This window comes from Macaca nemestrina, chromosome 5, assembly GCF_043159975.1.
Source record: "Macaca nemestrina isolate mMacNem1 chromosome 5, mMacNem.hap1, whole genome shotgun sequence".
Classification (NCBI taxonomy): domain Eukaryota; kingdom Metazoa; phylum Chordata; class Mammalia; order Primates; family Cercopithecidae; genus Macaca; species Macaca nemestrina.
The window spans coordinates 110,580,107-110,607,905 of record NC_092129.1 but is presented as its reverse complement, the minus strand read 5'-3'; the positions used below and the strand labels follow the sequence as shown (position 1 = coordinate 110,607,905).

Here is a 27,799-nt window from a genome sequence, read left to right as displayed (position 1 = left end):
GAGACCATGAACCTTGGAGTCTAAATGGACTTCAGCTCAAATCCTAGGTCTACAGTTTTCTAGCTGAGTCACCTTGGCAAGGTCATTTGAACTTTAAGTCTATTTTCACTTATAAAATAGGAATAGCCTGGTGCAGTGGCTCACTCCTGTAATCCCAGCACTTTGGGAGGCCAAGGCGGGCGGATCATGAGGTTAGGAGTTCAAGACCATCTTGGCTAACACAGTGAAACCCCATCTCTACTAAAAATACAAAAAAAAAATTGCCAGGTGTCGTGGTGGGTGCCTGTAGTCCCAGCTACTTGGAAGGCTGAGGCAGGAGAATGGCAAGAACCCGGGAGGCGGAGCTTGCACTGAGCTGAAATCGTGCCAATGCACTCCAGCCTGGGTGACAGACTGAGACTCCGTCTCAAAAAAAAAAAAAGAAGAATGACAGTAGATGTTCGGTAAATATTGGTTAGGAGATCTGGATAGTATACCTACCAAATCATATAGAGAGTACTGCCTTTACATAAATAGCTATATTATCCTGAAAGTGTGGTTCTCAGATCAGCACCATCTTTGAGCTTATTAGAAATGCAAATTCATGGATCCTACCCAGACCTATGTAATCAGATGGTCTGGGATAGGGCCCAGGAAACTGCTTTATAAGCTCTTTAGTTGATTTTTAATGCATGTTAAAGTTTGAGAACTACTGCCTCAGAGATCGGCTAGAAATGATTTCCCTGTGATCAATTCCATTAATGAACATGAAGGGATCTAGTAGTCATCTGCAGGACCAATTTATCTGCTAGGCACAAGAGGCACAGTGCCAAGGGCCCATGACATTTTAAAGGTCTTAGAAAAATGTTTTAATTTTTTTAATCAAAAGAAAAAAATGAACATAATGATAATAAGTATATAACAACAAATCCAATCTGGATTATATTTTATCTTTATACCAAAGTAGTTGTAAAATTAACTGATTTAAAAATTTTAAATGTAGTTTTATATATAGCATTTAAACTCTTGCTAAAAAAAGTTTGATATATTTCCTATGGAGGAAGGGCCCCATGAAGTCATAGTGCTTAGGGCCCAGGAAAGTCATAATGCAGTGCTAGTCACCTGAAAACTTCCCTGTTCACTTATAAATGTTGACACTGAAGGTGCCTGGTAGGAACTGACTATGTGTAAGAAATGTGTGCTATTTTGAGGATATACTCACAATTTTTAAAAGATTAGTTTTGAGATTCATTTAATCAAAAGTTTAAAATTGTAAGCATTAAAATGGCTGATAAACAACCTGCTAAAACCCTAGGAAAAAATCTGCAACATGGAACAGGGATAGAAATCATTGACTAAAGAGAAGAACTGGAAATTACAAATAAGCATGAAATATGGTAAGATTAAAACAAACAATAATAAGATAATCAGCAAGTTGAAAGTGAAATAGGATAATGTTAGAACAGAAACTTGTATCCTTATAACAGAAATGGATATACTATTTTCATATAATGCTCCTCGTTTCATCGGGCACAAATACATTTAGCCCTTGAAAAACCATCAACCAGTCACTAATTGCAGAACCTGCTATTGTCTCCTGAAACTTGTACTTAGTTGTGGATTAACTATATACTGCATGTCTCAGTGTGGTGTTTAGAAGAATGGGATTTGATAACTATGTTTTCAAAGAAATATTAAAATATTAAATTAAAATATTAAAAGTTGCTATTTTATTAATCATTATTAAGCTCTACCAGTATAGACTATGGGTCAGTTTATCCAAGTAGTTTTATATACAGCACTTTAAATTTGGCTAAAATAGAGGAAACATCAGCTATGATACAAAAGAATTTGCAGCCTTAGGGATAACATACACAGAGAGAAAACTTTGTTATGTGTCTATAACCAACTCAAATCTTCCTTTTGTCAATTCCCAGACCCCTCAGAGCAACTTAGGTTATTTCAACATCATAATCTTCAAATCCAAACCCTAGGTTCACAGCCCGATTGCTGGTCCCTTTTAGAGTATCTTTCCTTGATTTCTACCACAATGTTATTTGGGGCATAGACATTTTCTGAACATCTGAGAAGATTGTATTACATAGTCTTTAAGGAGCTGGGTTCTACGATCCTATCATCCTAAATTTTCCTTGGGAAAAAATTATTTTTGATCTATTGTATTATTTACTCATTAAGCAGATATGTATTAATATCTATTGGTGAAGGATTCTATTCAGACAAAAAGTGCATTGCAGATGGAGGGTAAAACATGTCCAAAGGCTCCAATGTAGAAAAGAGAAACTGAAAAATTGAAAATGGCTGGAGCTTAATGAAGAAGATGAGAATGCTGCAAGACGAGGTTAGTGAGGTAGGTAGGGAAGGGCCTGGGATTTAGGACTTTATCCTAAGAGCAAAGGTAAATCTTTGAGTGGTTTTAAACGGTAAAGTGCTTTGATCTGGTTTACATTAAAAAAAAAAGAGGTCAGGCACGGTGGCTCACACCTGTAATCCCAGCACCTTGGAAGGTCAACGTGGGTGGATCACTTGAACTCATGAGTTCAAGACCAGCCTGGGTGACACGGTAAAACCCTGTCTCTATAAAAAATACAAAAAAAAAATTAGCTAGGCATGATGGTGCACACCTGTAGTCACATCTACTTGGGAGACTGAGGTAGGAGGATCACCTGAGCCTGGGAGGCAGAAGTTACAGTGAACCGAGATTGCACCACTGCACTCCAGCTTGAGTCAGAGAGCCAGACCTTGTCTCAACAATAATAATTAATTTTTTAAAAGATTATTGTGGCTTTTGTGTGAGAAATGGATTAGAAGAGGGGTAGAGAGAATAAGAAATAACCTGTTTGAAGCTATTATTGTAGTATAGCTGAAAGATTATAGTGGCTAAGATTGGTGGGGACACACTGGAACTGGAAAAAATGAATAGATTCAAGAGATAATCAGGAAGGAGATTTGATTTAAAAGAGAGGGGAGTAGGAGAGAGAGGGAGCGAGAAAGGGAGATGAGTGATTCCTAGTTTTTTGGCTTGTGAAACCAGAAATTCGTGAATGACATGAATGAATGACAATGCTATTCACTAGGCTAAGACAACCAGGAAAGGGTCAGGCGCGGTCGCCCACGCCTGTAATCCCAGCACTTTGGGAGGCCGAGGCAGGTGGATCACCTGAGGTCAGGAGTTCGAGACCAGCCTGGCCAATGTGGTGAAACCCCGTCTCTACCGAAAATACAAAAATTAGCTGGGCGTGGATTAGCTGGGCGTGGTGGCAGGCGCCTGTAATCCCAGCTACTCGGGAGGCTGAAGCAGGAGAATAGCTTGAACCTGGGAGGCGGAGGTTGCTGTGGGCCGAGATCACGCCATTGCACTCCAGCCTGGGCGACAAGAGTAAAACTCCATCTCGGGGAAAAAAAAAAATCTTCTACACATTTTACCTTGTTTCCCATTGCATGTGTTGCTGTAACACATGGTAATTACCACTAATTTAGCAATTTAACACAAACCTTTTCTGATAGTTCTGTAGGGTCAGAAGTCCAATACCTTTCTGATTGAGCTAAAGTCAAAGTGTCAGTTTTCCTTTCCGGAGACTCCTGAGGAGAATTGATTTTCTTGCCTTTTCCAGCTTCCAGAGGCCACACACATTCCTTGACTCCTGGCACCTTCCTCCATTTTCAAAGCCAGCATATATGCATTTTAAAAGCAAAGATTTATTTTTAATTAAAAAAACAGTTTCTCCAAATGGAATCAAGCTGCTGAAAGTTTTTTTTTTTTTTTTTTTTTTTTTTTAGGGAGTCTAGCTCTGTTGCCCAGGCTGGAGTGCAATGGTAAGATCTCGGCTCACTGCAATCTCCGCCTCCCGGGTTCAAGCAGTTCTCCTGCCTCAGCCTCCCGAGTAGCTGGGATTACAGGCATGCGCCACAACGTCCAGCTAATTTTGTACTTTTAGTAGAGACGGGGTTTCTCCATGTTGGTCAGGCTGGTCTCTAACACCCCCGGACCTCAGGTGATTCACCCGCCTGGGCCTTCCAAAGTGCTGCGATTACAAGCGTGAGCCACCGCGCCCAGCCTGAAAGATTTTTTAAAAAACTACATGTTGAAGTCTGTACAAATGGCCAGTTACTCACATTTGCCTATTACCTACACATCTCAGTATTATACTGTCATTGGCACAGACGATGTCATAGAACATCACAACAGGATCATGCAATAACCTCAGGCAACAAAAATAAATTATATTCATTACACTACTCTTGCCAATCAGGAAAGATTATTGGTTCGCATTAGGAAAAAGATTTTAAAGGACGTTTAAAACAATAAGCCTTTCTGCATAGGCCTTCGTTAATAGGACAACTGAATTAGAACAGTCCATTCCCCAAAGACTGCACTTAATCATACCGGTTTTCTGCATCATTTTAATTGCTGTTGACTTTTCATTGACATTTAGCATAGATTTTTCCTCATTTTTGTTTTTTAAAGAACGATACTGAAAGACAAGAAAAATGCTATCAGAGGAGTACAAACGTAAAGGAGTTGAGTTTCAGTCGTGAAACAGTATAATCGTTTTCTGTGCTTTCCATATTTCCTTGAATGAGAATGTAGTTTTTTAATATGAAAAAATTTTTAAAGGAAAAGAAGTTAAAAAAAAAAAAAAAGCCTCACTTGTAAGGTAGGGTATGGTTTTTTTAAGTCTCAGGCACGTAAATGACAAGGGACTTCTTTAAAAAACAAACAAACAAACAAAAAAAACACTGCCATTTAAAGCTGACTGGTACGATCTTCCCTAAGTTATTTTGAAAACTTCTTGAAAAATAAATGTAGACCACGAATCATTTACCAAACATGTGATTCCAGTACCTCACTACCTTTTCTCTTCAGGTGGCTGTAGTTTAAATTCTAAGGCCTCCTCAAGAAATGACATTTTCACATTTCTTAGGCATCTGTGGTGTCAGAGGAACAAACCCATCACCGGCCTGGCGCAGAAGCGCACACGCCAGGTCTGCCAGGGGGCCCCGAGCTGTGGGGATTTTGGATGTAACGTGTCTAGGCCGAACCTGCGCCGTGAAAGGCCGACCCTGCCGAAAGCCCGGGCGGCGGGCGCCCACAAGTCAGGGCTCGGTGTGGCGCGGCAGCCAGCTCTGCGGGCGAGCCGAGTCCGGGCTGCTGAGGGGGAGCAGCGCTGGGGGCGGCGGCGTCGGGGCGGGGGCGGGAGCCGGGCGGCAGCTCCAGCGCCCGTGGGGGAGGAGCGGCAGCGGCGGCGGCTGGAGCTGCTGTGGCGACCGACGCGAGGCGGTGGCAGAGGAGACCCACCCCTGTCCACATGAACAGTCGCAAAGGCCTCCGCTGATGCATTCACGCCTGGGCGGGGTGGGCGGACGGCCGTAGCGGCGGCGGCTGCAGAACGAGTTGGGGGCCTGGAAGCGCCTGACGGTCGCGGAGACCTCGCCGCTCCGGCGCGGCGGTGCGGCCATTTTACGGCCTGGGACGAAGGGAGGCGTGTTTGTGTGCTCGCTTTCATCCTCCTTTCTTGGGAACCCACGGCCGGGGGAAGTTTCTCAGGCAGCCTAGGTGGGCGGTGGATGGGGAGTCGTGGGCCGAGAGGAACCGGGCCCGGGAAGCGCCGTCGTCGTCGTCGCCGCTCGCGTTCCCCCCGAGGGGCCTGAGAAGCTCGGGCCGCGGGCCTCGCTGCCCGCCAGCCCGCGGACAGGCCCGGGCGCGCCTGGCCTGCTTTTGTGTAGGCCCATCTGAACGTGGGAGCGCCGCCCGCCTGACGGCTGAGCCCGAGGCCCGCAACCCTGCGGCGTCTACCCTCCTCCGGCGCGGCCCCTCATCCCGGCGAGCACGGCGGCGGTGTGGGCCATGGATTAAGAAGGAGGCGGCGTGGGAGGAGGAAGATGGCGGCCGGCAAGAGCGGCAGCAGCGCCGGGGAGATTACTTTTCTGGAAGGTACGTCTATTTCTGCTCTTGACGGAGAGAGAAGAGGGTATACTGGAAAACGTGGCCCCCAGAACCCCGGGTATTCAGTTATCTGCGCTGGGTGGGTTTGGGGGGCGGTGAAGTACGAGGGATGAGCGATGACGGAGAGGGAGTGTGCTGCGAGCGCGCTTGGTTCGAGTCCGCCCAGGCGAGGGGCTCGGCTGCGAGCCGGTTCGGCCCAGGGGGCGCGGGTGGATTGAGCCGCGAGCCAGAGTTGGTGGGCGTCCTTTGAGAGTGCGCGCTGAAGTCTTTGACATTTAAAAAAATTTTGGGGTGGTGGCCTAAGGATGAGAGCAGCCAGCATTCACGTCTTGTTTGGTGTTCATGAAAAGTTTCAAATTGCTAAGGTTGGGTGCAATTGGGGACCAATCTAAGTAGGGAGGGGACAGACAGTTTCATTGAGGTGTGTTTTATACCCTCTGGTCTGTTTCTCAGAGTTTCAGGCTTGCTTTTGCAGCCAGCCTTCCGATTAGGCCTGGCCTTGTCTGATATTCTTTCGGAATGTGTTTTTATAAAAACATTCTATAAAATTATCTGGAAAAAGAGTAAGGTTTACAGTATCAATTTTGGGGCCGTAACTAAAGCTCATTGACACAATTTGAGTGTTTTAGTTACTCGTGAGGGAAAGTTAAACGTTTGCTGTAAGTAGACTAAGCTAGTCTCAAGAAAAGCTGTACGTTTTTGTTGGGGAAGGTGGTAATGGGGAGCAATATTGATTTTTTGGCCTATGAATATATAAGGACCCCCAAAATAGAGCTAAATGTTATTGTAATTGTAGACCAAGAAGTGTCTATATTACTTAATTTGACTATGGGTTCAGTGTTTAGTGATTGAGTTTATAAATATGTTTATCAAAATGAGTCTCTGCTGCTCACAGACTCGTTTTGTTAAAAAGAATTAACTACTCTTTGGATAATTTTGCAAAGATGATTTTCATTGCAATATGTCATAAGCTTTACTTCAAAAAATAACTTTTTTTAGTATGTTTCGGAAACATTACTGAATCAAGAAAGTACGATTTAACTTAAAATTAAGAAAACCCCTAAATAGGTTCTATAGGAGGGTGTTGAGGAATGGGAATGCCTTGGTACTGCTTTGTTAACAGCACCTCGAACAGTACCTGGAACACCATAGGTATTCAATATTAGTCTAGTGAAAGACTAGTGAATAATAGAGGTAATTTTTCTTAATTCTTTTTTCTTGAGTATAGTGAAGTGAAAAAAAAATCTTACCGTACAAGCCAGGCTTTATCTGAAAGTGATGAGAACTTTACAGGAGATTTCCTAGTAAGAGTAAGAAAAGCTTCTGAGTTTTTCTGGGTTCATTTCATATTACCTCCATTCCAGTTTGCAGAATGGGTACCTGTCAAGAGGCTGAGGGTGCAGCTTGTGTTACAGGTAGTGCTATGTGTGTTGTTTTTGTTTTGAAATCGGAGACAAAAGATGGCTTACTCGTGCTTATTATCTTCAGTATGCAGATGATTATACTTTTCTGCTATCCTAGATTTCCAGCTTCTGTAGGCCTGATTGAGTTAAAATTCTAATTGGATGAACATAGGGAGGATTTAAAAAAGTACAAATAAAGCCACAGATGTAGAGTTAATGTGAGTTTCAAACTACTGCTTTTAGTTTATTCTAATCTAAAGGTCTTTGAGTGTACAGGTGTGATACATTCGAGTTTCACCATGTCTTAAGCATTTTCATAAAGCAAGCAAATGGTAACTTCTTTAGAGCATAAGCATAAGGGTTTTGAGCGCGGTGGCGCACACCTTTAATCACACACAGCGCTTTGGGAGGCCGAGGCAGGCGGATCACTTGAGGCCAGGAATTGGTGACCAGCCTGGCCAACATGCGAAACCCCTCTCTACTGAAAATAACGAAAATTAGCCGTGCGTGGTTGGCGTGCGCCTGTAGTCCCAGCTACTGTGGAGGCTGAGGCAGGAGAATCGTTTGAAAACGGGAGGCAGAGGTTTCAGTGATCGCGCCACTGCACTCCAGCCAGGGCAACAGAGCGAGATTCTGTCTCCAAAAAAAAAAAGCGTAAGGGAAAGGAGCAATTTTAGTTCCTCATAACACATTTTCATATACTATATTGAATCTTTCCAAATAAACGAATTGTATTTAATACTACTTATGTTTTCTGCTTAATTTCCCATGATTCTTTTGGTGTCTTACACTTTTAATAATAATAAAATATTTCAGCGAGGCGTGGTGGCTCACGCCTCTAATACCAACACTTTGGGAGGCCGAGGTGGACGGATCACCTGAGGTCAGGAGTTTGACACCAGCCTTGCTGACATGGTGAAACCCCGTCTCTGCTTAAAAAAAACCAGAAATTAGCCTGGGGTGGTGTGGCGCGCCTGTAATCCCAGCTGCTCAGAAGGCTGAGGCAGGAGAATCGCCTGAACCCGAGAGCTGGAGGTTGCAGTGAGCCAAGATCGCACCATTGGCACTCCAGCCTGGGCAACGAGTGGAACTACGTCTCAAATAATAATAATAATAAAAATAAAATATTCCACCATAATTTGCCATATATTCTACATTATCAGGTTTATAGATGTTCAAAATATTTCCCCATACATAGGCTCCTAGGATTTAATATTAAGACATCTACATATTACGCTTTATTTACTTTCCAGTCGACTCCTTGAAAAACTAAACTAGGTTTTCATTCACTCATCACATTTACAGCATCCTACTGTACCAGGCAGTGTACCACGGTGAATACAACAGTGCATACGAGAGTCAAGGACTCTGCCTTTATTTAGTCTTCTATCTTAGGTTCTGTGAAAGCATATCTCTGTAATAAACTGTGAAAAAGTAATAACTTTATCTTTTCATCATCATATGTCTTGCACCTGAAACATGTTTGTTGTTAATGAAATAAACCAGATGATAAACAGTGTGATGAACACTGGAAGACATAAACAGCAGTGATGGGGAAGCCATTTTACATAGCATTGAAGTCAGGAAAGGCATCCCTGAGGAGGTTACACTTAAGTAAACACCTTAACTAAGAGACACTTTAAAATATGGCAGAGGGGATATGTGTAAAGATTCAGAGGTAATATATGGTACCATTTGATAAGCAAAAAGGCTGAAATGTAGAAAGCAAAGGAGAGAGTGGTATGAGAGGCAGGAGATCTTTCATGCAGGATCATGAATAATTTTTATATCTTTCTCAGTAGCTGGAAGCTGTTGAAGAGTTTGGGGCAAGGGGGTGTAATGATATGGTTTATCTTTTTTAAAAAAATCACTTTGGCTGCTCTCTGTGGAATGAATTAAAACGGGACAAGATTAAAAGCAAGGCAATAAATTAGCATAATATTGTAGTAGTCAAGATAGAAGTGGTCAGGTCTTCAATTAGCATGATGTCAATGGAGATTGGGAAAGAAGTTGATAGGTTCAGGATATCTTTGGATGTAGAGCTTCAGGACTTGATGAATTGTACACTGAGTATCAGAATAAGAGGAATCAAAAGGTTTTGTTTAGCTTGAGGTATTGGTGTTGCTGCCGTTTACTGAGATGGAGTAGACTGATAGAAGAATGAGAAGGAAATTAACAACACTGGTCATATTAAATTTGAGATGCCTGTTTGACATTTTTGCTCTAAAGTATGTTTTACATCTTTATAACTACTGAGATTCTAATTCCATTTCTTTTTATAGCTTCTCTAGGGAAAAGGAGACGTACTGGCTGCATTCTTTATTTTATTCATGCAAAAACACACTAAAATTGTATGGATTTTGTTAAGTCACGTGTTAAATTTTTTTACTCTCCTCTCCCCTCTTTGACTTGTTTCTTTCACTTCTCTTCACTAACTGTTGCTCATACCCCTTTTCCACTTATGATAGACAGTTTTGGCAGGTTGCTCCCCTGTATTCATTTATTCAGTCAACAGATATTTATTGAACACCTGCTGTGTTGTAGGCAATGGCGCTGCACTGAGAGGCATAACAGTGAGAGAGAAGAAACCGTGTTTTTTTCATAGAGTGTTCAGTCTAGTGTGGAAAGTAAAAAATAATAATAATACTCTTAAATGTAAAATTACAACTGACAAGTACAGCAATGGTAGGTTGTTTATACAAGTTGAACATCCCAAATTTAGAAATCCGAAATGCTCCAGAATTTGAAACTTTTTGAATGCCAACATGACCCTCCTAAGAAATGCTCATTGAATCAATTCAGATTTTTGGATTTGGGATGCTCGGTTGGGATAATATAATTTGCAAATATTCCAAAATCCAGGAAAAATAAACTCTGAAATCTGAAACATTTCTTCTAGTTTCAAGCATTTTGGATAAGGGACACTTAACCTGAAATCATGAGAATAGGATCTAATCAGGGTGGTTTGAAGTGGATATTAGAGAACAGAAGGTGGGGAGGCAGCGCTTTCTAGGCAGAGGGAATAAAATAGCGGAGCATGGCATGTTTGGGGAACTTAAGGGAGGACAATATGGTGTCAGGAGAGTGATGCAAGATGATACTAGAGGTGACATCATTTGTTTCAAACAAGGTCAACAGCCGGGCATGGTGGCTCATGCCTGTAATCCCAGCATTTTGGGAGGCCGAGGTGAGAGGATTGCTTGAGCCCAGGAGTTTGAGACCAGTCTGAGCAACATAGTGAGCCCATGTCTGTACAAAAAAATTAAAAAATGGTGTGGGAGGATTCTTGAACCCAGGAGGGCGAGGCTGCAGTGAGCCATGATCGTACCCCTGCATTCCCACCTGGGAAACAGAGCGAGACCCTGCTGCCCCCCCCAAAAGAGTCATTAGCTGCTACATGGAGAATGCTTCAGAGAGGGGGTAAAAGATTACCCAGTTAGGAGATGATTGGAACATAGGACAAAGGTGATTGATGGTAGCTAGCTTGTCTTATAAACTTTCTTTTGATATTCTGCCTCCTCTTTTTTTCACTCTGGGGGCTCTAACAAGTCTACTTACTCTCTCATTTCTTCATTTTTGTATTGCACTTTTTCTTATCTGGTTTTCTTTTCCTTTTTTTTTTTTTTTTTTTTTGACCAAGTGAATTCCTTCTCCTATATTTTCTCCTGTTTTTCCTGAAGTAACTTTTTTCTGCCTTTCCTTTCTAATATACATATATTACTACTTTAGTTTGTTTTCCTTTTCCTTTCAGCCTGTCTTCCTTTATGGACCTTCTCTACTAGGTTGAAAAGAGTGATGCTAAACTGTTGCATGCAATGTTGTTCTCTACAGATACCAACAAAAATGTTTCTGTCTCCAAATGAAAAGTGTTTTCCATTTCCCTTTAGCCAGTCTTTTATGTTATACATAAACTCAGTGCACAACCCAATCGGTTTGCCAGTTTTACTGGAGACCTAAATACCTCACACTGTCTGTTGAACTAGAGCACAGTTTCTCCTAAACGATTGGCATTCTATGGCATATGAACAGGGTTTTTAGTTTCTGCCTACTTAGGGGAATACACCTCTTTTTCTTTTGATTGCATTACTTTTGGAAACTACATCATGGTGTCATTCCTTATTTACTCCTTACTTAAGTATGTTTATTTCCTGATTTCATGCCAGTTAAAGTGATAAATTGTTTATCATGTGAGTTCATGTACTTGAAATAGTAAAGTAGAACCTCACTTGGAATGAAAGTGATTTTCAGACAAAGTGCAGTGGGTCATACCTGTTATCCTGAGATAACACTTTGGGAGGCCAAGACAGGAGGATTGCTTGAGCCCAGGAGTTCAAGACCAGCCTAGGCAACATAGCGAGGCCCCACCTCTACAAAAAATACAAAAATTAGCCGGATGTCACAGCATGCACCCAAAGTCCCAGCAATTTAGGAGGCTGAGGTGGGAATATTGCTTGTTGCTCGACCCCAGGAGGTTGAGGCCTGCAGTTCATGACACTGCACTTCAGCCTGGGTTACAGAGCTGAGAAGAAAGAAAGAAAAAAAGAGAGGGAGGGAGGAAGAAGGAAGAGGAAAGAGAAGAAAGGGGGGAGAAAGAGAGGAAGGAGAAAAGAAAGTGATTTTCAGTAGAAATGCATTGAGAATATGAATTCAAAAGTCAGAATGCTGAGGTTCAACATCTGGCTCTACTACTTGTTAGCTATGTGATCTTGGATAGATTACTTAACCTCTTTGTGTTTTCTCAGCTGTAAAACAAAGATAATAATTGTCGTTAAAAAATAATAATTGTAGTTACCTTAAGATTGCCATAAGGATTGAGGTAATATATATTACTTAAAGCAATTCCAGGCATATAATAAGCACTCCGTGTAACTTTATATTGTTTATTTTATTAGCAGATAGAGAAAAGAAAAACAGCTTCCTTTCCTTGCTTGTCTTCTATTTGAATTTTAGTTTGCATTGTTTTTCTTTCACTGACTACCTTTTTCTAGATAGTAAACGATTTTGACCAGTGTTGTAATGAGAGAGGAAAGAGAATGAAATTACATACTTTGTATGGCTAGACTTTCATAAGTTGAGTATTCCTGTTGCTATTAGAAAAGTATGTTGAATATTTGAGGAACTTGAGGTATAGAAGGGTTGTGTGGCACAGCTTAAGTTATTGGGAAAGTCAGACTGTAGCCTGGGACCGACTTAATAGCTTCAGCTTTCTTCAGCATTTCCTTCCTGTCTCTTTCTCCCCCCTTCCTCATCAGTTTGCTTCCCTGTTCTTACTCTTACCTCTTTTTCCTGTACCTCCCCCTAAAGGAAGGGGCAACCGAACAAGAGAAGGAAAAATAATAAGTTATTATGGAGAAGTATTATTTATTGATGAAGCAGCACTTTTAAGAAGGCAAAAACGGAAAGCCACAAATCTCTTGCGGCCCAGCTTCGGAAATTTAGTGTTACTTCTTCCATATTGTATTGGCCAAAACAACACAGAGCTGGCCCTGATTGAAGGAGAGAGGGAGTAGATTCCACCCTTCAGTGGGAAGAATGGCAAATTATTTGCAGCTATCTTAATCTATACAGCCATCTTTTGTCTCCCATACCTACCTGGTATTTTTTCCCCATTCTTTCAACAGTCATAGTATTTTTCAGCAGTCATATAGTATTTTAAATGACAATTCTTAAGAAACCGAAAATCCAACTTTTGGACAGTTTGGGAAGCTAAAGAAAGACAAAATAAAATTGGCAACTTAATTAGTAATTTATTTCAAAGATATAAATAGCAACAGAAACAGTCATTAGTTTAGTGTTTTGTTTTGTTTTGTTTTTTGAGACGGAGTCTTGGCTCCGTTGCCCAGGCTGTAGTGTGGTGGCACCATCTCAGCTCACTGCAACCTCCGCCTTCCTTCCAGATTCAAGCAATTCTCCTTCCTCAGCCTCCCTGGTAGCTGGGATTACAGGCACGTACAACCATGCCTGACTAATTTTTCTATTTTTTGTAGAACTGGGGTTTCTCCATGTTGTCCAGGCTGGTCTCAAACTCCTGACCTCAAGTGATCCATCCACTTCAGCCTCCCAAAGTGCTGGGATTAGAAGTGTGAGCCACTGCACCTGGCCTTAGTTTAATTTTTAGTTGATTGGGAATGGATTCAGGAATTTCTGAAACTAGGCAAGCATAAGTATGCACAAAAGAGGAAGAATGTTAGAAATTTTTCTTTCCTTTTGTTTTTTCTTTCACTTAGTGATGCCTGGGTCATACTATCATTTTCATGACTTAAGCTCTTAGAAATGGTCATACTATTCACGATATTAAAAATAAAACAGTATCTTGATACAAAGTGCCAGTTAATCCACTAAGTCACAGACTGTTAATGCTCACAGTTACAGTACACTTAAATTGCATACCTAAGTCATATTACTTAGAATGATGCAACAATGGATAATCCATTATTGTGAACTGCAAATGATGGTTGCCATCATCAGGTAATAAACAATGGCTAAAATTAAAGTGATAGATAATCTGTGCCATATCCGTTTGACACTAAAAATAGGGTTGCTTTTGGCCCCTAATTTTTTTGTCTACCTTTGGGTTTTGTGCTTCCCAGAATCTTCTGCATCCATTGGGAAAACTTAGGACCTATCATCTTCAGAGTATATGGGGCTTTCAGTGCTAAAATTGGGATAGTACCAGGCACACTGGGATGTTTGGACACTCTGCCTTGTCCTAGTTTAACAACAGCTAATTTGAAGCCATCTGAACTAGCCTGGAGTAGTATGACAACAGCCATGTTCTGATCTTGCCTTTGGAGGTTGTTTTTGTTTGTTTTGTTTGGGGGTGGGGTGAGAGAGGACTTGCTATTTCAAACACATTTTATACTTTTTGAAGATGTGTTTTTTCCCCCTCCCAAATTCACTGCATTACAGTCTTTGAAACAGAATGGGAGAAAAAAATAACAAAGTGCTGGCATCCAAAAGATGGTAAATTCACTTTTCATTTTTGATAAAGAGTGGACAATGAGGAACTAGAAATTCTCCTAGGCTTGGAGAATTTAAACTGTTTAGTAACCTTGTTGTTTCGTATATTCAAAAATCTACAAACTTTGTACCCTCATAACCTCCTACTTATGAATCTAGCACTAAATTCTGGAGACAAGATAAAGGTACTACTTCTTAACTACCATGACCCCTGCTGACTCTACTTCTGTGGAAACCAATAACTTCTTTTTCTTCATAACCCCAGTGGTCACTATTTGAATGAAGTGGGATTCCAAACATTTTGGCATTTGATCTTCTGCTTTCAGCCCAGGTTGGTTTTCATTTTTTAACCACAGGAGATATCAAAGAATGATTTAGTAAATCATAATAGCAAATAAATCTGAGGCTGTTTATCTGCTTCTCCTTCACAAGTTTGGATATCAGCTCCTCAGTCTCCTTTGCTTTCACCATTTACAGACTTCACTTGTTTCTTGAGTCTCTGTTAATGTAAGCTTTTTATGAAACTGTCCATCTTCTTGAATTATGTGTTTGCACTTTGAGAGTTAGAGTGTTCCTCAAATGTCATTGGTCTGTCTTACAGAATCCTGAATTCCCTGACACTTTGATGATCCTCTCACTTAGAGCATAAGGAACATTTGGAACTACTTATCTCATGCAGTCATTTCTCAGTTTAGTTTCTGGCTTCTAAGTTTGTGTGCTTCACCTTGAGATACGTGTATTTTTAAGAGATTGTGTATTCTGTGTAAAGGTAGCACCAACTGCACCACTTTGGAATAGGTATCATTGCTAGACTTTTTCATTCCATAGAAAGCTAAGGAGTTTCTGGCAACACCTGTAGCACTAAACTGCTGCCTCACTAATGAACTGAACTGACTATGCTAGCATCCTGCTGAAAGGTACATAGAAATAGATAGCCTAGTGAAGCTGGGGTCCTAAGGGAAAGAATATTTTAGTTTTGGTAGCTCACAGAGGGGTCTAATTTAATATGACATCCAGAAATATAATATTTTAAGACTTTATCTTGAAGATAGTAGTGATCTATTGGTTTGTCTTCTGTACCAAAAGATACAGGTTTTGAAGATCAGGGACTTGAGAAAGGCTTAACTAGGTGATTTTTCTTCTTCATGTAGCATCTGCAGGGATGATTTGGTGGTGGTTTGTGTGATTTGGTTGGGAAGTTCTATGTCTGCAGTCTAAAGACCTCTTTAGATGGCCTCTGCAGCAGGGTACTCAGACTTGTAACATGGTGACTCAAGGCTTTGGAAAATCTTGATAGTTCTTGAGAACAACTTGGGCTGTAGCCTACAAAACCACATAAAATTGCTTTCCTAACTTTCACATTTAATTCTCTCTGTATTTTCTTTTGCTGCATTTATATTTCTCAGTTACATTTTTCTTACGAGTTTTTCTCATATTCATAATTGTGGTGCACTTATGGCTCACTGCAGTCTCCAACTCCTGGGCTCAAGGGGTCCTCCTGCCTCAGCCACCTGAGTAGCTGGGACTACAGGCATGTGCCACCACAGCCAGCTGATTTTTTTATTTTTGTAGAGACAGAATGTTACTATGCTGCTCAAGCTGGTCTCGACTTCTGGCCTCAAGCAATCCTCTTGCCTTAGCCACCCAAAACGCTAGGATTATAGGTGTAAGCTGTCTGATAACCCTATGAGACTATCAGAAATTAAAACATCACTACAGTGGGAGATGATGCATAGAAACGGGAAAACTTAAAAACGGCTACTGAAACCACTTTGGAGATCAATTTGGCAACACCTATTGAACTTGAAATTGCACATCCCTGAGGATGTAGCAATTTCATTCCATTGCTAAGGGATATCCTAGGTCAGGTATCAGAAAACTATGCCCCAGGCCGGGCTTGGTGGCTCACGTCTGTAATCCTAGCAGTTTGGGAGGCCAAAGTGGGCAGATCACTTGAGGCCAGGAGTTCAAAACCAGCCTGGGCAACATGGTGAGAACCCCCTCACTACTAAAAATACAAAGATCAGCTGGGCATCATGGCACATGCCTGTAATCCCAGCTACTTGGGAGACCGAGGCACGAGAGTCACTTGAACCCAGGATGTAGAGGTTGCAGTGAGCCAAGATTGTGCCCTGCACTCCAGTCTGGGTGACAGAGCGAGATTCTATCTTCAAAAAAAAAAAGGAAAAGAAAACTATGACCCAGCCAAATTTGGCCAGCGTTCTGTTTTTAAGAGGCTCATGAGCTCAGAATGGCTTTTATATTTTTAATGACTGGAGGGAAAAAGTCAAAAGAAGAATGTTTTATGACACATGAAAATTACATGAAATTCAAATGTCACTGCCCTTAAATAAAGTTTTATTGCAACATAGCAATACCTGCTTGCATTATCCCGGCCTTGTCATTGAAATGGCAAGGTTGAGTAACTGACAGAGACTGTGTGTACTACACAGTGTAAGATATTTACTATCTGGCCCTTTACAGAAAAGACTGGTGACCTCTGCCCTGGAGAAACACACATGCACAAGGAAACAAACTTAAAAAAAAAAAGTTCTTAATAGCAATATGAGACATACTAAAATGTTCATAGTAGCAACGTACGTAACAGTAAAAAGGTGAATGTAAACTAAATTTCCACAAATGGAGGATATATACATAAGCGATTATATTTATACTGTGGAACACTAAATGATAATGAAAATGAAAACACTAGAGTTTTTTTTTTTTTTATGTAGAAGTGCTGTTATTTATTTATTTATTTATTATTATTATACTTTAAGTTCTAGGGTACATGTACATAACGTGCAGGTTTGTTACATATGTATACTTGTGCCATGTTGGTGTGTTGCACCCATCAACTCGTCATTTACATCAGGTATAACTCCCAATGCAATCCCTCCCCCCTCCCCCCTCCCCATGATAGGCCCCAGTGTGTGATGTTCCCCTTCCTGAGTCCAAGGGATCTCATTGTTCAGTTCCCACCTATGAGTGAGAACATGTGGTGTTTGGTTTTCTGTTCTTGTGATAGTTTGCTAAGAATGATGGTTTCCAGCTGCATCCATGTCCCTACAAAGGACACAAACTCATCCTTTTTTATGGCTGCATAGTATTCCATGGTGTACATGTGCCACATTTTCTTAATCCAATCTGTCACTGATGGACATTTGGGTTGGTTCCAAGTCTTTGCTATTGTGAATAGTGCCGCAATAAACATACGTGTGCATGTGTCTTTATAGCAGCATAATTTATAATCCTTTGGGTATATACCCAGTAATGGGATGGCTGGGTCATATGGTACATCTAGTTCTAGATCCTTGAGGAATCGCCATACTGTTTTCCATAATGGTTGAACTAGTTTACAATCCCACCAACAGTGTAAAAGTGTTCCTATTTCTCCACATCCTCTCCAGCACCTGTTGTTTCCTGACTTTTTAATGATCGCCATTCTAACTGGTGTGAGATGGTATCTCATTGTGGTTTTGATTTGCATTTCTCTGATGGCCAGTGATGATGAGCATTTTTTCATGTGTCTGTTGGCTGTATGAATGTCTTCTTTTGAGAAATGTCTGTTCATATCCTTTGCCCACTTTTTGATGGGGTTGTTTGTTTTTTTCTTGTAAATTTGTTTGAGTTCTTTGTAGGTTCTGGATATTAGCCCTTTGTCAGATGAGTAGATTGCAAAAATTTTCTCCCATTCTGTAAGTTGCCTGTTCACTCTGATGGTAGTTTCTTTTGCTGTGCAGAAGATCTTCAGTTTAATGAGATCCCATTTGTCAATTTTGGCTTTTGCTGCCGTTGCTTTTGGTGTTTTAGACATGAAGTCTTTGCCCATGCCTATGTCCTGAATGGTACTACCTAGGTTTTCCTCTAGGATTTTTATGGTATTAGGTCTAACATTTAAGTCTCTAATCCATCTTGAATTAATTTTCGTATAAGGAGTAAGGAAAGGATCCAGTTTCAGCTTTCTACTTATGGCTAGCCAATTTTCCCAGCACCATTTATTAAATAGGGAATCCTTTCCCCATTTCTTGTTTCTCTCAGGTTTGTGAAAGATCAGATGGCTGTAGATGTGTGGTATTATTTCTGAGGACTCTGTTCTGTTGCATTGGTCTATATCTCTGTTTTGGTACCAGTACCATGCTGTTTTGGTTACTGTAGCCTTGTAGTATAGTTTGAAGTCAGGTAGCGTGATGCCTCCAGCTTTGTTCTTTTGACTTAGGATTGTCTTGGAGATGCGGGCTCTTTTTTGGTTCCATATGAATTTTAAAGCAGTTTTTTCCAATTCTGTGAAGAAACTCATTGGTAGCTTGATGGGGATGGCATTGAATCTATAAATTACCTTGGGCAGTATGGCCATTTTCACGATATTGATTCTTCCTATCCATGAGCATGGTATGTTCTTCCATTTGTTTGTGTCCTCTTTTATTTCACTGAGCAGTGGTTTGTAGTTCTCCTTGAAGAGGTCCTTTACATCCCTTGTAAGTTGGATTCCTAGGTATTTTATTCTCTTTGAAGCAATTGTGAATGAAAGTTCATTCATGATTTGGCTCTGTGTTTGTCTGTTACTGGTGTATAAGAATGCTTGTGATTTTTGCACATTAATTTTGTATCCTGAGACTTTGCTGAAGTTGCTTATCAGCTTAAGGAGATTTTGGGCTGAGATAATGGGGTTTTCTAAATATACAATCATGTCATCTGCAAACAGGGACAATTTGACTCCCTCTTTTCCTAATTGAATACCCTTTATTTCTTTCTGCTGAAAATGAAAACACTAGAGTTTTTTTTTTTTTTAAACCCTTTGAAAGTAAATTTCAGACATGCTGCTCATTTAACCCTAATTACTTTATTGTGTAACTTACCCGTGCTTTTGTTTAGGAAATATACATTCTCTTAAATTACTACAGTGTAGTTATAAAACTCAGAAAATTAACATTGATACACTACTATAATCTACAAACATTTTTCCACTTTCATTAGTTGACCTAAAAATGTTCCTTAATAGCAAAAGAGAAAAAATTCTGGGTTCAGGATCTGATACAGAATGATGTTTGCATTGATTTGTCATGTCCCTTTTGTCTTCTTTAATATGGAAATAGCTTTTCAGACTTTGTCTTTCTTGACCTTGACATTGTTTAAGAAAACAGGATGGTTATTTTGTAGTTTAATGCCAATTTGTGTTTATCTGATGTTTCCTTATGATTCAAGTCAGGTTATGCATTTTTTAAAAATATAAGGAATGCCATAAAAATGATTTTTTGTTTTTCTCAGTGTGTCATATCGAGAGGACCATGATGTCAATTTGTCTTGTTGTTGGGAAAATTGATCAATTGATCACTTAGTTAAGGTGGTGGTCGCCAGATTTTTCTGCTGAAAGTTACTATCTTTTTTTTTTTTTTTTTTTGTTGAGACAGAGTCTCGCTCTGCCGCCCAGGCTGGAGTGCAGTGGCTGGATCTCAGCTCACTGCAAGCTCCGCCTCCCGGGTTCACGCCATTCTCCTGCCTCAGCCTCCCGAGTAGCTGGGACTACAGGCGCCCGCCACCTCGCCCGGCTAGTTTTTTGTATTTTTAAAGTAGAGACGGGGTTTCACCATGTCAGCCAGGATGGTCTCGATCTCCTGACCTCGTGATCCGCCCGTCTCGGCCTCCCAAAGTGCTGGGATTACAGGCTTGAGCCACCGTGCCCGGCCTTTTTTTTTTTTTTCGAGATGGAGTCTGGCTCTGTCGCCCAGGCTGGAGTGCAATGGTGCAATCTTGGCTCACTGCAACCTCTGCCTCCCGGGTTCAAGCCATTCTCCTGTCTCAGCCTCCCGAGTAGCTGGGATTACAGGTGTGCGCCACCACGCCAGGCTAATTTTTCGTATTTTTAGTAGAGATGGGGTATAACCATATTGGCCAGGCTGGTCTCGGACTCCTGACCTTGGATCCGCCTGCCTTGGCTCCCAAAGTGCTGGGATTACAGGTGCAAGCCACTGCACCCAGCCACTGTCTTTCTCTTTGAAATTAATAAATATTGTGTGGGGAGATATTTTGAAACCTTGTAAATAACTTGTTTCTTACCAGATTTCACCCACCGGTTCAGCATCCATTGATGATTCATGCCTGAATCCCCCAGTTATTAATATAATGGTTCCCTAGTGATTTTTCTCCCTTTACTGCACCAACAATAGAAAACAAAACCATGACCCAGCCAAATTTGGCCTTCACTATGTACTTCAATAGACTTGTTGATAGTTTATTGCTGGGGAAGAGTTAGATGTTGGCTGAAGGTTTGGGGAGTTATTCCTATTTCAGATTACGGAAGTGCCTTCCTATTCCTGATTTGCAAGTTTTTTGTTGTTGTTGTTGTTGTTTTGAGACAGAGTCTCACACACTTTGTTACCCAGGCTAGAAGTCAGTGGTGGCCTGATCTCAGCTCAATGCAACTTCCACCTCCCGGGTTCAAGCAATTCTTCTGCCTCAGCCTCCCAATTAGCTGGGATTACAAGCATGCACCACCACACCCATTTCATTTTTGTATTTTTAGTAGAAACAGGGTTTCACCATGTTGGCCAAGCTGGTCTTGAACTCCTGATCTCAAGTGATTCACGCACCTTGGCCTCCCAAAGTGCTGGGATTATCTCGCCTATCCTGCCAAGAGGATTTTTTTGTTTTGTTTCATTTTTTTTGAGACAGAGTCTTGCTGTGTCGCCCAGGCTGAAGTGCAGTGGCGCCATCTCAGCTCAGTCAACCTCTGCCTTCTGGGTTCAAGCGATTCTCCTGCCTCAGCCTCCCGAGTAGCTGGGATTACAGGCGCCACCTGGCTAATTTTTGTATTTTTAGTAGAGACGGGGTTTTGCAACATTGGCCAGGCTAGTCTCAAACTCCTGACCTCAAGTGATCCACCCACCTCAGCCTCCCAAAGTGCTGGGATCACAGGTGTGAGCCACCATGCCCTGCCTGCTAAGAGTTTTTGTTTGTTGTGAGTGGATATTGTAAATTACATTCATGATTTTCAAACATTTACTTTTGCTTTTTAGAATAAACCCTACCTAATTGTAATGTGTTATATATCACTGAGTTTGATTTGCTAATGTTTTATTTAAAGTTTATATCTGTCTTTATGTGAGATTCCTCAGTAATTTTCCTTCCTTAAATCATTACTTCTACAGAGGTTCTAATCTAGTATCAATTAGGGTATGTTTGAGTTTGCTAGAATTGTGTGTAAACAACCAGGCGCAGTGGCACACACCTGTAATCCCAGTGCTTTGGGAGGCCGAGGCGGGTGAATCACAAGGTCAGGAGTTCGAGGCCAGCCTGACCAACGTGGTGAAACCCCGTCTGTACTAAAAAGACAAAATTAGCTGGGCGTGGTAGCGTGCGCCCGTAATCCCAGCTACTCAGGAGGCTGAGGCAGGAGAATTGCTTGAACCCAGGAGGCAGAGGTTGCAGTGAGCTGAGATTGCACCAATGCACTCCAGCCTGGGCAACAAGAGTCAAACTCCGTCTCAAAAAAAAAAAACAAAAAAAACTCTGTGTAAAGAACCCTAGTTCCTATAGTGCGTAAATATTATAACATCTCTTTTGACTTTTGAAACATAGGTTCATTTTACATTGTGTTTTTAAATTTTTATTTATGTATTTTTGAGACTGTCCCGCTGTGTCACCCAGGCTGGATTGCAGTGGTGTGATCATGGCTCACTGCGGCCTCAACCTCCCAGGCTCAATTGATCTTCCGTCCAATCCTCCTATCCCAGTCTCTTCAGTAGCTGGTACTACAGGCAAGCACCGCTATGCCAGGCTAGTTTTTTTGTATTTTTTTGTAGAGACAGGATTTTGTCATGTTGCCCAGGCTGGTCTCAAATTCCTGGGCTAAAATGATCTGCCCACTTCAGCCTCGCAAAATGCTGAGAGTACAGGCATGAGCCACTGCACCCAGCCTTTGGTGTTTTAAAACCTTTTATTTTGGAATACATTTAATAGAAGTTTCAAAGATGGTTTAGATAATTTCTTTCCTTTTTTTTTTTTTTTTTTTTTTTTTTTTTTGAGATGGACCTTCACTCTTGTTGCCCAGGCTGGAATGCAATGGTGTGATCTTGGCTCACTACAACCTCCATCTCCTGGGGTCAAGCGATTCTCTTGCCTCAGTCTCCTGAGTAGCTGGGGTTACAGGCATGCACCGCCACGCCCGGCTAATTTTGTATTTTTAATAGAGATGGGATTTCTCCATGTTGGTCAGGCTGGTCTAAACTCCCGACCTCAGGTGATCCGCCCGCCTCGCCTGCACCTCCACCTCCCAAAGTGCTGGGATTACAGACGTGAGCCACTGCGCCTGGCCAGTTTAGAGAATTTCTATGTAACTTTTACTCAGCCTCCACTAATGTTGCCACCAAATATAGCCAGTGTATGTTTATCATAACTATGAAATTTAACATTTGTATGATAGTATTATTACTATTACCTGAACTACAAACTTTATTTTGTATTTCACCAGTAATTCCATTAACGCCTTTTTCGTATTCGAGAGTCCAATCCAAGACTTCAGATTTGATTTGTCTTGTCTCCTTAGTATACTGTGTTCTTTCACAGTTTCTTAATCTTTCCTTGTTTTTCATAACCTTGGCAGTTGTACAAAGTACTGTATACAGGTATTTTATACAATGTCCCTCAGGTTGGGTTTGTCTGATGTTTTCCTATGATTAAACTGGGATTATGAGTTTCAGGGAAAAGATCACAGTGCTGAAGTGCTATTTTCATCATACCGTATTAAAGCATACATGCCATGAATAAGACATATCACTATGAATGTTAAGTATGATCACTTGGCTGAGGTAGTCTCCATTGTCAGTTTGTTTTCCCCCCCTTTTATGTCTGTGTTTTTGAAGTAAGTTACCAAGGTGAGCCCGTACTCAAGGAAAATTCATTTTTACCTTTGGAGAAGGGAGTATATGCTTATATTATTTGGAATTCTTCTATAAGGAACATGTGTCCCTTCTTTCCATTTATTTATTCAATCATCTGTTTTTATCAGTATGGATTTTGGAATGTTTATTTTATTTAGGAGTTATAACCCAATGCCAATGTTACTTATTTTTGCTAAAATTGTTCCAACTTTGGCCATTGGGAATTCTTTCAAGTTGGCTTCCATAACCTTTTGATACTCCCCCATCTTTAAAAAAAAATGACTGTCTTGCATTCTGACCCTGTAAGTTACACCAGGTTCATGTTGGCATTTTTTTCTGCCTCTGGCCTAGAATCAGTCATTTCTTCTAGGAGCCCTGGCTCCTTTTATTAGAGAGAATGGTATATAGAAACCAAGATCTAGTTGTAAGTGTGTTTGTTGCTACTGGGGTGTCTCTGCTTCTAGACCCTCTAAGAAAGCAGCCCTAACTCTCTATACTAACCCATGTTACAACATACCTGTCCATCTGTATATATATTAAATAAATGTGAGTTCATGCTGGTATGTCCGACTGTAACCTAGTACCACAGGGTTCATTCTATCTTTCCTCTCTTGTTTATTTGTAACTTCTTTATCTGACAGGGAGAAACCTTGTTTCTATTATCTACTATTTATTATGTTTTCTTTTTTTTGGGGGGGGGGGGACAGAGTCTCGCTCTGTCACCCAGGCTGGAGTGCAGTGACGCATGGTCTCTGCTCACTGCAAGCTCCGCCTCCCGGGTTCACGCCATTCTTCTGCCTCAGCTTCCCAAGTAGCTGGGACTACAGGCGCCCGCCACCACGCCCAGCTAATGTTTTGTATTTTTTTTTAGTAGAGACGGGGTTTCACCATGTTAGCCAGGATGGTTTCGATCTTCTGACCTCGTGATCTGCCTGCCTCGGCCTCCCAAAGTGCTGGGATTACAGGCGTGAGCCACCGCACCCGGCCTATTATGTTTTCAATCCCAGTATACGTGTTAAGAAGTTTAATGTATACTGGTAGTTTGCTCATTAAGACTTATTTCCTCCTCTTCGTGATATTTCTGAAACCTTTTTTCGGGCTTGCATTGAAGTTTTATATTTTTTAGAGAAGATTTGTGTTTGCTTGTGTTAGTCACGTTCAGGCTGTTCCCCCCACCCCCTTTTAAAAGCAGTTTTTTATTGTGGTATAATATACATAACATAAAAGTTACTGTTTAACAATTTTTAAGTGTACATTTATACAGTTCCTTGGTATTAAGTACATTTATAATGTTGTGCAGCCACCACCAATATTTATTTTTGGATCTTTTATATCATTATAAACAAGAACTGTGTACCTATTAAACAGTAATTCTCCATTTCTCTACTTCCTTTAGCCTCTGGTAACCTTCATTCTACTTTCTGTCTCTATGAATTTGCCTATTCTGGGTACCTCATATATGTGGAATCATACAATATTTGTCCTTTTGCATCTGGCTTATTTCACTTAGTAACTGTTTTTAGGGTTCTTCCATCTTGTATCCTGTATCCAGTTTGTATCCCCTTAAGGGTGAATAACATTCCATTGTGTCTGTGTGTGTGTGTGTGTACATATGTACACACATACTATATTTTATTATTAATCTGTTGATAGAAATTTGTGTTGTTTCCGCCATTTAGCTTACTGTGAATAATGCTACTGTGAACATTGGCATACAAGTGTCTGTTTGAATACATGCTTTTGTTATTTTAGATGTCTACCTAGAAGTGAAATTGCTAGCTCATATGGTAATTCTATGTTTAACTTTTTGAGGAACTGCCAAATTCTTTTCTACAGTGCCTGAACTGTTTTTCATTCCCACTAGCAATGCACAAGAGTTCCAATTTCTCCCACATCCTAGCCAGTACTTGTTACTTTCCATTTTTAAAAGTAAATAATAGCAACCAGGCAGGGTGGCTCACACCTGTATTCCCAGCACTTTGAGTGGCTGAGGCAGGGAGGATGGATTGAGGCCAGGAGTTCGAGACCAACCTGGGCAAAATGGCAAGACCTCACCACTACAAAAAAAGTAAAAATTGCCTGAGCATGGTGGCATGTGTCTGTGATCCCAGCTACTCCATAGGCTGAGGCAGGAAGATCACTTGGGCTCAAGAGGTCAAGGCTGCAGTGAGCTATGATGGCGCCACTGCACTCCAGCTTGGGCTACCTTACCTCAAAAAAAAAAAAAAAAAAAAAAAAGGAAAAAAAGCTGTCCTAATGGGTGAGAAGTTGTATCTCATTATGGGTTTGATTTGCATTTTCTAATGGTTAGTGATGCTGAGCATCTTTTCATGGGAGGGTATTTTAATTATGGGTTTTTCATGGCCTTGTACGTTGTGAAAATTCTGACTACATACCCTAGTTAATTGTGGTCTCTTATGGTTAGGGATTTCCTAACTGTCTTGGTTTATTCGGGCTGCTTTATTGAAGTTCATAGACTGAGAAGCTTTTAAACCTCACATTTCTCAGAATTCTGGAAGCTGGGAAGTTAGATCAAGATGTCCAGATTCAGTATCTGGTAAGGTCCCACTTTTTCACAAATGGTACCTTCTGGCTGTCTCGTCAAGGAATGGAAGGGGCAGACAGTCTCCCTTGGGCCTCTTTGATAAGGGCACCAGTCCCATTCATGAGAGCTGTGCTCTCGTGATCTACTCAGCTCCCACAGGCCCCACCTCTTAATACCATCCATATCTTGGGGTTAGGATTTCACCATATAAATTTGGGAACATTCAGACCGTAGCACTGACCATGGGGTGAATATACTTTATTTGTCTTTAGTTCAAGTCAAAAAGCCAGAACCAAGCGTAAGACATCAGAATTATCCCCAGTTCGTCTTCAGTGAGTTTTTTGTTTTGTTTTGTTTTTCCCTAGTTCACCCAGAGTGTTGCCCTTCAGCTTGTCTGGTTTTCAGTCTGACTTCTCATTTTGCTGGGGCCTTGAGGTTAACCTAATAAAGCCTGGGTTCTAGGACATCGGGTTTTTAGTCATACAGTACCGAGAAAGAAATGCCATCTTTGGAATTTCATTTAGCCCTCTGGGTTCCCACTTTCTAGTTGTTAATCGCCTCAAGAGGTTTCAGCCATGCACTTATAAAATTTTTTAAAATTCATAATGAGCACATTTAGTGTTCTGATCTAGAGTTTTTCAAGTTGTCAAGTTTTAACTACATTGCCAAAGCAGGAAACTTTGTTTGTTCTTCTTCTGTTAAAAGGCAGGTATCAGTGAGTTTAAGGGAGAGTCTAGCAGTCTGCATACAGTTCTCGTGAAGAATGCAAGCAAACTATTTATAGGTACTTATTTCTAGAATCAGTGATCAAAGATGAGATTTAGGGCCGATTTTATATATTAATACATATTCATGTGCCCTCCATTTTTATTATAGCTTTCTAATCTGAGCTTCTTTGTGTAGCAAACACATGTATGGATGACTATGAATTAGTAAAAACAGATTTTAATGCCTTTTTCTCTTTGGAGGAAATCAGATGTTTACAAAAAATAGACAAAGACAAGCCAATTAAAACAAAATCTAGAATAATCAAAGAGCTTGGGAAATGCTCACATTTGTTTTATATTGAATAGCTCTATTAATGAATACTTATTGCAGTTTGTTTTTATTTCAGCTTTGGCTAGATCAGAGTCTAAGAGAGATGGAGGTTTTAAAAATAATTGGAGCTTTGATCATGAAGAAGAAAGTGAAGGAGATACAGATAAAGAGTAAGGATTTTTTTTTCCCTCAGATGTTTTATAAGAATAAAACTTCTCATTAGAAAAACAATTTCTATTCCATAGAAATATTTTTAGGAATATGGTATTCTTAAGAAAACATTTAACTCTTTCACAGTCGCTTTAAGGAAAGAAAAAGCAGTTCTTTATTGATAAATTATTTTACTGTTATTTTCTCCATCTTTTGAAATGTATAAATATATGCTTGTAATACATGTAACCTTATAATTAAAAATTGACTGTACAATGGAAGGCTTCAAAATAAGGAAATTGTTTTTTGTTTTTTAAAAAGGCATTCTGTTCAGGCAGCAGTTTGAAAAGCCACCATTTATCATGAGTAAGTGAACCCAGATTAAGACCCTTGCATTTTGTATGAAAGTTTAAATACTGTAGTATCTTTCTTCCCCAGTTGTGACCACACCCCTACCACATCCATCTTAGGTCAGATTCTCACCAGAGAGAGCAGAACCATTATAAATGATAAACACAGGTGTTTACCCAGACAGAAGTTAAGCAAAGTGTTCATTACACTTTGTTAATCTACTTGGAATGACTGTTGTGTAAAAATTTTAAATGATAGTTTTAATAGAACTTTTTGTATGTTGTGAGATTTGTTTTTAAAATTCAACATTCAGTTTTTTGGCCGGGCGCAGTGGCTCATGCCTGTAATCCTAACACTTTGGAAGGCCAAGGCAGGTGCATCATTTGAGGTCAGGAGTTCAAGATCAGCCTGGCCAACATGGTGAGACCTCATCTCTACTAAAAATACAAAAAATTAGCTGGGTGTGGTGGCGCACACCTGTAATCCCAGCTACTCAGGAGGCTGAGGCGGGAGAATCACTTGAACCCGG

General features: G+C 40.7%; 1 protein-coding gene across 11 annotated transcripts in view; it reads left to right on the top strand.

The window, feature by feature from the left end:
- The first annotated feature begins 1,351 nt into the window (after nt 1-1,351).
- Nucleotides 1,352-27,799, top strand: part of LOC105479432 (SUMO specific peptidase 6) — a 122,050-nt gene continuing 95,602 nt past the window's right edge. For 3 of the 11 annotated variants that reach the window (XM_071096830.1, XM_071096829.1, XM_011737382.3), the window contains exons 1-2: nt 5,805-5,932; nt 26,846-26,939. In XM_071096830.1, coding sequence (XP_070952931.1) covers nt 5,881-5,932; nt 26,846-26,939 — 146 coding nt within the window. In that variant the 5' untranslated portion in view covers nt 5,805-5,880. Of the gene's footprint in view, nt 1,377-5,798; nt 5,933-26,845; nt 26,940-27,240; nt 27,286-27,799 lie in introns of those variants that run through there. The other 8 variants (XM_071096839.1, XM_071096832.1, XM_071096840.1 and 5 more) reach the window with 5 other exon arrangements.